Consider the following 12015-nt stretch of genomic DNA (forward strand, 5'->3'; position numbering starts at 1 on the left):
CCCTACCCCTACGGCCGCTCCCTATTGCTCCAACTGTAGGGGCATGTGGAGCTTTAGTGGTGTCCAAACTTAAGCTGTAGTGACTTAAGGCTACGCATCAACCACATTCCTTCCTATGGGTGTGCTCTGAAGCCCAGAAGTTTACATTACATTTAAATCCAAATAAAAAAAGTTTTAAAGTTTTAAAGTTTAAACCGATGTTTCGTATTTTCTGAGCGCTGGCAGCTATGCGCTGACGTAGATGAACGGTGACTATTGATGTCGTCATCAAGTGGGAATAAGGTTTTTGAAGATGCTATTTTTCCATAACTCTCTGGTTGGTTGGTTGATTGATTGATTGATTTCAAGCATTGTAGTCAAAGCAATAAAGAATTTCCACAGATTTTTCAAATTACTTACAGAAATGATGAAAAGCATAGATCATTAAAAAAAAAACAGAAAACAAAACCAGGAAACATTGAAATCACTTTGCTTAATTAAATATAGTAATCATTAACCAAAGTCATGCTGAGCTTGATTTATTGCTTGAAAAGGAGTGGGAAGCAGCAAGTTTATATTCAGATTCGGCCATAGTTTCTGCAGAGCGGCATTGATTCATGAGAAGAACATATAAAAAACACATTTTTTCATCAGAGTAGGTCTTTAAACTAGGACACTCAAAGAGGAGCTGCTGCCCTGAAGAGCGAAGTGTTGGGAGATGAAGCCTCTGTTAGTCAGAGTGGTCGTCTGCACGGAGATACAGAGCTCTGCTCATTTGACATGAGCGAGTTAATGGTATGCAGTCTCAGATATGACATGAATTCTACTGATTGTCCTCAATGTGGTTTCATGCATTACCGAATTATTTCTGTACTTGCCTTAAGCACAAGAAGAGAACGAAGGCTACGACCAGAGCCCCCACAGAGATACAGTGGCCCAGGTAGTTGATGATCAGAGCAATCTTATAATGCATGGGATATTTCCTCTGCAGAGACATCACAGAAAACATTATCAAGGTTTTTCATCATCCAGAAATAACGAACGTTTAAAAGCAGACAAAATAAACACCTTCTCTGGTAATAAAATAGGTATTTTAGGACCCTATTGGTGGAGTAAAAGTGGATTTTTTTGTAACAATACATTAAATTAAACGTATCTCTACAACATTGTGACCGCACTGGAGACACTTGAGATATCTAAAAAGAAAAAAATGTGTCACAGCTGCGTTTCTGTCAAAGCTTGAAAATGCAAATGTCATTGACATACTTCTTTTCTTAAAAGGATCCGATAAAAATACAGCAAGACCCAGAAACACACATGACCTGGAGAAACACGAATGGAGGTAACCAGGCCACGGCTCAGCACAAACTGCGTGTTCCTCCTCCAGCCTTTGTGGTGACATGAGAATGGATTTGCATGTTTTCATGCTTTTTGAAGTATTTAATAGCAGCACATCAAACAGAAAACTGCAGTTTAATGAGCCAAAAAGGAACAGAGCAGCACATTTACCTTTTTTTATAAACTGGAAAATTGTGATATTTAACTCCAACTACTGAACTAAGACGGTTATCAGGCTGTTTTCAAATGGACCCCCTTATCACCCCACTGACCTTCTCTTCTAAAATGGGCTCACAATTAGAGTAATTGATCTTCAAAGCCCACGTTCCATTATCCATGCACTCCCTGTACGCACTCCCTGCAAGAAAAAAGGAACAAAAGCATGAAATGCTCCATACACACACATCAGAATCTGTGTTTACCTGTGGAGGGAAGCAGTTTAATACCCTTTTCAAGCTTTTTTTTCTTCTTAAACATTTACGTTGGAGTGCTACATAGGTGAGCTGAAATATGCTTGTAATTTCTCCCAAGCTCATTTCAAAGTTGAGCTGTCGTATCTGTCTGACTCCTGCACAGAATACCAATTCAGCAAACACAAATTTTTATTCATAGGAAGGAAATGCAAAGCCTCTTACTGTCACTTTATTTGCATATCTCCTAAAACCTGCTTTCGACAATCAACTTTGAACAGTTTTTCATTTTGAAGTCCCTCAGAACGAGAGAGCCCCTTATCTCTATTAAAGAAAAAATGAAAAATTTAAATAATTATTTTGTAAGAATGAGTGGCAAAGACAAGTAATATTGTGTACAGAGCATTTTCAGAAATATGTTCATTAATTGGGTAATTTATTTGATATTGCCATTGGTTTTTCAGCATAAAAATGTAAAGAAATATTTAAATATAATGAAAAAACTGTGCACATTTTGAAAGGTGACATAAAATGTATAAATATTAATGTTGGAATTTGAGCAAGAATAAAAATAAACGTAATAAAAACAACTGTGGAGTAAATGAGCCCTTGAGTCAGTGTTAAGTTTGCCTACATACATGAGGAGATGAATAAATAACTTGATTCATCCTCTGCACATTTAGATTTTCTCCCTCCCCATGGCAATAAACAGTTCAGACAAATCTCCGACAAGTGTAGACTCCTCTGAAATCTCGCACGAGTCTGCGGTTAATGCGTGCTTATCCCTCACTCGAGGATTCGTGCTAACAATAAAGGGAGAACCATCCACCTCAGAAATGCCTTTAGCAACTTTTGAGGCAGCGACAGCAGCAGAGTAATGTCTTTTGCAATCAAATGAGTCTTATGTAATGTGACATTTTGTTATTTAGGAGAAGGCAGCAGAAAATGCTTGTGGCCAGCGGAAAGATAAACAGAAGAAATTCTCCAAATCATGGCTCTCTAAAATCTTATAGTGTGTTTTGGTTTGGCTACATTTGTTTTTTTCTGTGTAAAAAGTAAAATTATTTCTTAAGATAATTGGTGGCATGACAACAAATTACGGCAAATTTAATGAGAACATTTATCGGTAAGTTGAGCAAGAAACATATGTGTTGTAGCCCAGGATTGGAAAGTCTGAAAATTGTCAAAACGACACATTTCTAATAATGAAGGACATGTATAAATAAAGTTGAGATCAGAACTGCATTTCTGAGTATTTCGCAATTCAAATAGTTATGAATCAGATGATGCATCCTCTTTTTGACGAATAGATCCAAATGGATCCATATTGGAGAGTGTGTGAACAGAGAGCTCTCAGCAACAGGGAGGGGAAGCGGAGCGGGGTTGCTCTGGGCCAACAGTTACACCTACAACAATTTCTGATTAACTACTGCCACTTTGCAGAAACTATGTTCCTATCATAATCATAATTAAAAGATTTCTAGGAATACAAACAATTATAATTATTATAATCAGAATTATAAAGTAGATCAAGGGATGATCAGAGTGGGTGTTTAACCCTTGTGCTATCCTAGGCACTTTAACAGTGGGAGTTGGGTCATCTAGACCCACTAGAGACTGCTCTGAACCTTTTTCTTCAATGATTTGTGATCTTCACTGGTGTCCATGGATTACATGAAATCTTTCCACCTTTATCCACCTTTGTCATGGTAGGGATAACACGTCCATGTAAGGGGGGGGGTCATCTAAGATAGCACAAGGGATAAAGACTCCTTTTTTGAGCAGCTTCCTTAGGATGACTGATTCATTGATGCAACATTTGCATGTATGGCTGTTTTTTTTATTTTTTTATTTACCACACATTAGCGAAAAACTATAAACTGAGGTGTGGATTCCCCCCCCCCCCCCCCCCCCCCCCTGTGGCCAAGAGCTTGTCTGTCCACTCTCTTAATCAGCCACTAACTTCTGGTTCAATGTGGGAGTGTCTTGCTGAACTGTCATTTTTGACGTTTTTTCCTCAGTTAAATATGATTACTTTTTTAAAAACTGCTGGTTTGTGACGGCTTTGACAATGTAAGACATGTACTTAAACACTTTAGAGTGCCTAATAAGTTTTTCCATGCTTGTTTTTATTTTTGGAAGTGAGAGGCTGAACATCTAAATCAAATGTCCTTTCCAAATGATTTTTTGTTTTTGTTGTCAGTTTTAAAGGGGATCCACAAATGGTCGAAAACTCCCATCTGCCCGGCCAGGAAAAGAAGTCTAAATTTGCACAACCTGACCACAATATTTTGAGCAAACTATTGTTGATTAAATGCCACAGCCACAAACCATACTTCAATTTGACACGCTGGAAAAACAACAAAATCCATCATGTAAAAATGCAGCAAGGAAATAAAGGTAAACATGCTGTGTGTTTCCATGAAGGGTCACAATTCCACTTTTCTGCAGCGTAAAGAATTGAAGGATGTACAGTTCACCAGAATGTATGTGCCTTTCTTAAATTTGATCTTTTTCTCCATTGGTTTTGGTTTTGGCAGTGGAATATCAATCACAGGAAACTTATTCTGGAGCTGAAAGCTGGAAGTGGGTGCAATGGCATCAGCAGCGCACTGGCATGTCTGAAAATTACCAACTTGCTAATAAATTCCTCCCATGATGCAAGTCTGCAACGTCAGAGGTAACACCCCAGCCAGTCAGACAGCTGGTGTTTATAACCGTTCAGGGTATTTAATCCCCTTCAAATTTCAGATTTGTGTTTAAAACATCATACATTTCGTAACTGTATTACATTTGCAAACAGGGCTGGACAAATGTCATTGACATACTTTTTTGCATGTGGGTAGCAGCTGAGCTAATATTAGCATTTCAAAGATAAAGTTCTCATGCTCTTCAGGCAAATATCACACATCATGTTTGTGGAAAAAAAAAAAAGAAGAAGGGAAGGTGCACACAAAGAAAAAGGAAGCAGCTTATCAGGTTTGCCCCTGTGAGCGGTTCCACTGAGGCAGGACTAATTCGAAGCTCAGCGCAGGAAAGCCACATTTCTGACAAACCATCTGTGCATTGACCATGAACGGCTTCTCTTGCCTTTTATTGGAGTCTGTGTATTATTTTCACGCTGAAACCACTTAATGAGTCAGTTTGAGTGGGAGACAAATCTTGCATTTAAGGAATGAATCAATGCAGTAAGTAAATCCAACTACACTTTTGTCTTGTAAAGGAGGATGGAATGAAATGTGAAATCCCCACCTGACAAGTTAAATGCCAACATTTCACGGCTATTCTGCCAGCAAAACTGCCAACTTTCATTCTTTTCTTGTATACTCCTACTCATATATGCAGAAGGATGCCTAAATGTTTAAAAAAGTGTACTTGATAACTGAATTAATAGGCAGATGGGCCTTGCAAAACAGGCAAAATAAATGTGCTTTTTTAAATAAAATCAAATATTTCAAATATGTCTGGGACATAAATGTTATAGTGGAAGGCCGGATTTTCTTGACTGAAAATAAAGGAAGAACAAAAAAAAAAAAAAAAAATATGATCCAAAAAATATTTTCTTTACATTTTAGATAGTTTCTTTATGTTTGCATCTATGAAGTATGCATTTAACATTCTTATTTGCAAAACTCTTTGGTTTTAACATGAAGAATACATTAAAAAATTAGTTTCACTTAATTCAAAAATCAAAATTTATCTGCAAAGCTGTTATTAAAAAAATCCAAGCCATTACCTGTTTATGTTTCTTTTAGCTTATGTTTTATTAACATACTAGTGAATGCCACAGTCATTTCACATGTGTCTGTGGTCTCAAGTGCAGCAGAAAGTCACCAGAAGCTCCCTATAGGACTTACATAAGCTCACTGATACAGAAGCTGCTATGGGGAGTTTGCCTGTTGTGAAAATCACACAATTAAATAATAAAAAACAGGGTCACATACAAAAATAAAATGAAAACAGAAAGAATGATTCAAATATTGAAAATTCAATATTAAAAACATAAAAACACTTATAACTAATTATATCTCTTATTTATTGACAATTTTTGTTTTTTTTATATTTGCAAAATCAACCTTTTGAGCTTTTAAGTGTATAATAATGTTCATTTCTCTCTATAAACAATCCCAAAGCGGTATTTTAAACCATTCACGCACATTATGACGTAGATGATTGAGGAACAGTTGCTTCCAGGACAAGTCCATCATCATTATTATTATTATAAGTCTGCGCTCCAAGTCCCGCCCCCAGGCTAACAGACACAGCCCCTTTCTCCTTTGAGCTAGTGGCGATCGGCTAAAACACTTTACTTTCTATGCACAAAATGCACATCCATCTTTGCAAAAGTTCAGATATGTTTTTTTTTTTTTTTGTGGGCGAAACGTAGACACACTGTTAGTGTTAGTTTGATGTCATAAAATGGGCGGCACCCAGAAGGAACGAAAGGCGGAGCCTCAGAGATCAAGTCATCTTTCTTCAGTGATAGGAAAATACACTGTGAAATTATTTCCTATTTCTTTAGTGTGCTAAAGGTAATATATTATCATCTACGTGGATATAGTTTACTCTGAAAGGCTAAAGAATAGCATGATATGGGCCCTTTAAGGTCCTCTCTGCATTTTGAGTGTCTCCCAGGAGCTTTTTGGACAACATCCTAAGGAACTGTCATCTGTTTTTGTGTCACTGTTCCTCTCTATTGTCACTAAAAGGAACAAGATGAATGTCATGCTGGACGAGAACACAAAACAGAACACTTGTGCAAAAATCAAACAAATAAACAGATGCTGTATTAAAAGAAAATCAGTAAAATGATCTCAGTGTCTTACGTTTTTTACAAATGTTAGATCTAATAGAGCGTGACCTGCCACCTCGAGCTCCTGACCTCCTTTACATGTGGCTGCTCCAAAACGCCCTTGAGTGGCCCGGGTTGATAAGACCTAACATGGCAGCTAAACAAGCTAACAGAAGCATCCAGTCCTGTCCTTGTCACATTCATTTTGTGCTGCAATCCATTTGTCCCCAACTCCCCAGCTTTATCGACAAATCTTTAAAACCTCAGAGCGCTTAGAGTGAACATTATTTGTTAAGATTTTTATATGACATCTCTTTTGCCTCAGACATTTAGACAGATTAAACAAGCACCATAATCTAGTGACCACTTGATAATCTTTGGATCTGCTTTAGATCTATGAGGTTAGGGATGTTTTATAAAAGGAAAAAATCTTTTGTTGTTTTACAGAGTAAGCCATACCTACTCCCATCCACTTAAGTCCTCTGAACTGAGAATTTGCATATCTCTAAAAATCTAGAAGTCGAAAGTTGCGCTGAACCTTTTTTCTTCAATGATTTGTGATCTTCACTGGTGTGCATGGATTACATGAAATCTTTCCACCTTTATCCACCTTTGTCATGGTAGGGAGAACACGTAAATGTAAGGGTGGGGTCATCTAAGATAGCACAAGGGTTAAAAGGTTCCCAGTGATCACTTAATTAATTATTTTTAGCCCAAATCAAAAACGTATCATTTTCTTGGACATAGAAATTTGCCTGTTAGTTGTGGTTGAGACCTTTGTAGTGCCCACCCGCCATAACTGAGAGCTCTCTGTTTACATGCTCTCCCGGTTGGCTTACAGCCCCTCACGACCCTGACCTAACATTACCAGTGCAACAAAAATGGCTAGAACTATTGGAGCTATCCAATATTGTGCACGTGCGGAGTAACGATGGCTGGAGGAGGAGGTAAAGCCATGTTCGCTTTACCTCCTCCTCCAGCCATCGTTACTCTGCACGTGCACAGGTGCCTTGGGGCTCTGAGGAGCACCATAGCTCAGGGTTTGTTGTGAGTCCTAAAAAAGTGTTGAGACAAGTGTTGTTCCTTGTTGAGACAAGGAAAACCAAGAAGTACATGGATCTATTTGTCTACAAGTTGATGCATACGAAGTGGAGCAAGGAGCTTGACGCCTGCTCAGTGTGTTTTCTACATCACAAATAGTCTCTTTTTTAAACTGCATTTTTTCATCTGCTCCTCATTCACAACAATCAGAATAAAGAAATACTCAGAAATGTATTTTTAGATTATTTCTCCATCATCCGAAAAATGCCTCAAGAATATGTTAAAAACACCATTTTTTATCTAATTGGGTCTTTACGTGAAATGTCGATGGACTTCTGTACTTTTGAGCAATTTAGAGGTTCACCTAACGTCTTTACTGATCGTCAGAGAAAAGTTTCACACCTTGAGGATGTCTCAGAATCTCTATAATCCAACTAAGGATCATAAAATGTAACATCATGACCTGGCTGAATGAGAAAACCTTCACAGACATTAGGAATGAATGAATAACAGACTGTTTCCACCTAAGAACCTACAGTCGTATTTGGGCGCTGTATTTTATTTTATTTTCCCGCTGTTAATTGCTGCTCACCAGAATGCACAGATAACCAAAAAAATCAATTTTACCAAGCTCTTCAGAGTTAAAATTATTAAAACAAAAGACTTTTACCCCATAAAAACAGTAATGGTGTTTTGGTATATTATCTTATTTACATTTAAATTTGCAGGAACATTTATTGCCTATCAGTTATCACCAAAATAGAATTTGGCTGGTGAATTTGTGATAGGAAAAAAGTAAATCCAAACCTTGAAAATGTAAGAAAAAGAAGCACTTTTGGCAAGCAAACTGAAATGAATCAATGCTTACTCATGCTGTCTATAAAGAAAACAGCCCAAGGGAGAAAATCACTCTAAAGAACAGTTGGCTACACAGTCCTGCTCAGGAAAGACATATTTCCAATGACAAATGTAGTCACCTACTTCTACTGTCCAAGCTTTGCACAATTAGAAGTATTCTGCATTTTGTCAATACTCAATATTTAGGATTCTTACAAGTTGTAAATTGATTTGGCTTCATAAAATTCAATGCATGAGACGAAATTTAAAGCTAAAACAGTTGTAGTGATTTCTCCTTCTGTGATCAACAGCTATTACAGCTGGAGGTTGAATGCTGCTGCAGACTTTCTGGAGCCGCCTGGTGGACCACTTAGCTTCCCAGGCAGGGGTTGACATCAACAAAGGACAAATGGGGTATTACAGCAGAAAACTCCAGCAGCAAATGGGGCTCGCCAAAGTACAGGTAGCTGCTGGATCAATGGGATGTGTTCCTTGTACAGAAACGCTGGTTGCTGCTGAGCTGCAACATAGTTTTGTGTTGAAATATTCAGGTTCTGATGGAATTCTTCCCAGACGGTCAGACAATTTTTAGTAGTTGACATTCCTTTTCTAACAATTCTTTTAGTGAACATGATTTAGTAGTTTTATTATTCATATAAAAATGGATAGACTCTTTTTAAATAAAATACAACAGAAAATATGAAAAAATCTGTTGCAATGATGGCCAATATCAAGCTGGTGATGACCTAAATCAGGCGTGTTTAAGCAGGGGCAACATAGAAAACATGCAGGACAGTGGTTCCCAAAGACCCGTACTGGGAGAGATTGATCTATTGATCCCCTTTCTTCTGGATGGAGTCAACATCATTTTTGTCCTATGGATCTGTAAATTATGTCTACACGTATTGGAGTGCTAAACAAATGCATTCACGAGCTAACCAATTTCCCAAGAGGCTACTTCAACTATTTCTGGTAATGGTGGTTAATGAAATGGACTCTACCACCTGTCCGCTTGACCCTGTTCCACATTTTCTACAAGCCATTGCTCAATATTAGCCAGAAATTAGAGCACAGCTTTGAAAGCACAACCTGTCTTGCATAAAAATTACAGGCCAGTTGGTATTTTCTTTTATATGTGCTCAAAAGCCCTAAAACGTTGTGCTCCTCAGCACAATACTCTGTCATATTTCTGCTCGTACTTTCTCAACACAGAAAAATGTGGCAGGTGTTCCACAGGGCGCTGCTCTCAGCCTCCTTCTCTTTTTGGTTTGAATCTCCACTCTAATGGTTCTGTTGGAAAGTGATCTCAATTTCTGCTTTATTTTGCATTTATTTTCTATTGTGTATTTTATTTTGAAACTGGTTTGTATGATTTCCTGTTTTGTTTCTTGTCCAGGTGTGATAGGTTCATGAATATGGGTGTGTCTAAATAAATGCAGCGATCACTCCCAGCTGCTGTGTGGCTGAGAGTAAGGTCAGAGAAAAAGGAATTGTTTGTGAGTGTGACTATATGATTCTGGAGAAATTTATCCGGGTGAAGTTTGACACAGAAGTCCATACCACGCAGCACTGCAGTGCAGTTACTAACAGGCTAACAAGTACATTTGTGTGGCCAATTAATCTCTGTTTTGACACACCTTTGACCCTCTGGTTGACGCCTGTCTAAAAAAGTGTTCATGAACCTGCCACTCCAACCACATGATGTAGCCTCATTGCTACATCATGGATGATGTTGAGAAATCAGGTGTAGATGTTATGAAGAGCTGTAAAAAAAACAAATATTGGTAATCACGTCACCTTAACTGGGTTTATGAGATAATTCACAGACTCTCCTAACACGGTGAGCTTCACCATCTACTGCAGAAGCTGCGTCTGAATGACGGTTGCTTTTAGCGGTACTTTGGTCTCTCTGTGACCCAGTTTGACGACTTGCTGTCCTGCATTATTAGACTGAGGAAGAAAAAATAAAATAAAAATAAAATTATTGCTGTCTCCATATAAATACAAAAAATGTTTCTAACGTTCAGGATGACTATGATCAGATTCTCCTCCATGTTGGTCACCCTCTGATTACATCATCAACATGTCACTACTGAAGCTGAGTTCCTGATTGTGATACGGCTTCACCAAAGTCCAGACATTTAAACTCTGGAAGCATCGCTGCACCTCCCAAAATATGATGATGATTGAAAATCACACTGTGCCCGATGCTCAAAATGCAGTTCCTTCGATCACATCCGTACATTGTCTTAACCTTGAAAATTGACACCACCGCCACACAAATCAGTGGGAATGCTGCATCATATGCCACTTTTAATTCTTTTGTTGTGCTGAGGACACAAGTCTGGCTGTTTGATGACTTGACAGTGCTCTTCTCACTAACATCTTTTTTTTTGGATGTCTGAAAAACGATTCCAGCTTTATCTCTCTAAAGAACACATCTGTTCACCACAGCTGGTGCTGGCTTGACTTTTCCACCGCAATTTTAACAAGAGCATCGAACCTCCAGACGATCCAGATGCAGCTGTTCAATATAACTCTGCTCATCTGATGAGGACGCATGTCAGACCAACGTGAGGACATCTGGACCGACTTCCTGCAGCTGACTGTTTCAGGGGTTAAATCCACAACACTTGACTATTAAAGTGGTCAACTCAACAGCATCTAATAAAAAAGCAGCAGCTGGTAATCCCCCACACACCAAAAGATCATGGGCTAAGCTGTTCAGCTCAGTGAACCCATGATCCATCCCATCCTGTGAACATCCTCACTCCCTCTGAAACAGACAAAATGAACCTTTTGCTTATTTACTTATTTTCACTTACTATGCAATTGATAAAGAAAAGTGTTATTTATTCATTTATTTTCTATCTAGCATTAGACTTCTCTAATAGCTGAAGCTTTTTTCCTTTGGAATGTGTTTTCTCTAACTTATTATTTGTGTCTCATGCATCTGACTTGTAACTTGCTGTTAAAACACATTTTTTCCAAATTGATAATATCTAAACACAATTGCCTGCTGAATCTAATCGTTAGAAAAGTCAATTTTATTTGGAAAAAAAAATGTACACGAACTAGAAAAATACTTTTAAAAAAAGGCTTTTTTATTAAAGAAAAAACTCTCTTTAAGATTCAATGTGTCAATTTTTATGGACAAAATTGACTCACTATGTCAAACCCATTAAGATCTGAAACTATATTATTAGAGATAAGAAATTTTTATTTCTTTTATTTCAGGGCTGCTCATCCTACTTTTGTTGCTTTGTTACTCTGCTGTTGCACTATAATAGCAGAAAACCAGTAAAGAAATAAAAGGTTTATGAACAAACCATGAAAGCAATGCCTCATTCTGTCATCTGAAGCAGAGTTGCTATTTTAAACTAAATAAGAGTACCAGGTTACTCCTGTAAGTTTTAGATTATTTTTATTTTTTTAAGACAAATCAATGATAAATGCTTTAATAAGTAGCCCATCATTATTTTAGGTTGCAGGTTGACATCTGGGAGACATGTTATCAGTGAACGATTGGTCTGATTCGATTTTATTAGATCGCTGGCCGACCCTAACCATACATATGTACTCTGTCTGCATATCTCCATTTGTGCAAGTTCAGTTCTG

General features: G+C 37.8%; 1 protein-coding gene across 1 annotated transcript in view; it reads right to left on the reverse strand.

Annotated features, from left to right (window-relative positions):
- LOC101157488 (corticotropin-releasing factor receptor 2) overlaps positions 1-12015 on the reverse strand; it is a 48557-nt gene that overhangs the window by 12549 nt on the left and 23993 nt on the right. The window contains exons 3-4 of the mRNA XM_004079414.4: positions 1590-1675; positions 858-964 (exon numbers count right to left, since the gene is read on the reverse strand). Of these exons, the coding sequence (XP_004079462.2) occupies positions 858-964; positions 1590-1675 (193 nt within the window). The remainder of the gene's footprint in view (positions 1-857; positions 965-1589; positions 1676-12015) is intronic.

The sequence above is a fragment of the Oryzias latipes genome, chromosome 17, assembly GCF_002234675.1.
Source record: "Oryzias latipes chromosome 17, ASM223467v1".
NCBI lineage: Eukaryota > Metazoa > Chordata > Actinopteri > Beloniformes > Adrianichthyidae > Oryzias > Oryzias latipes.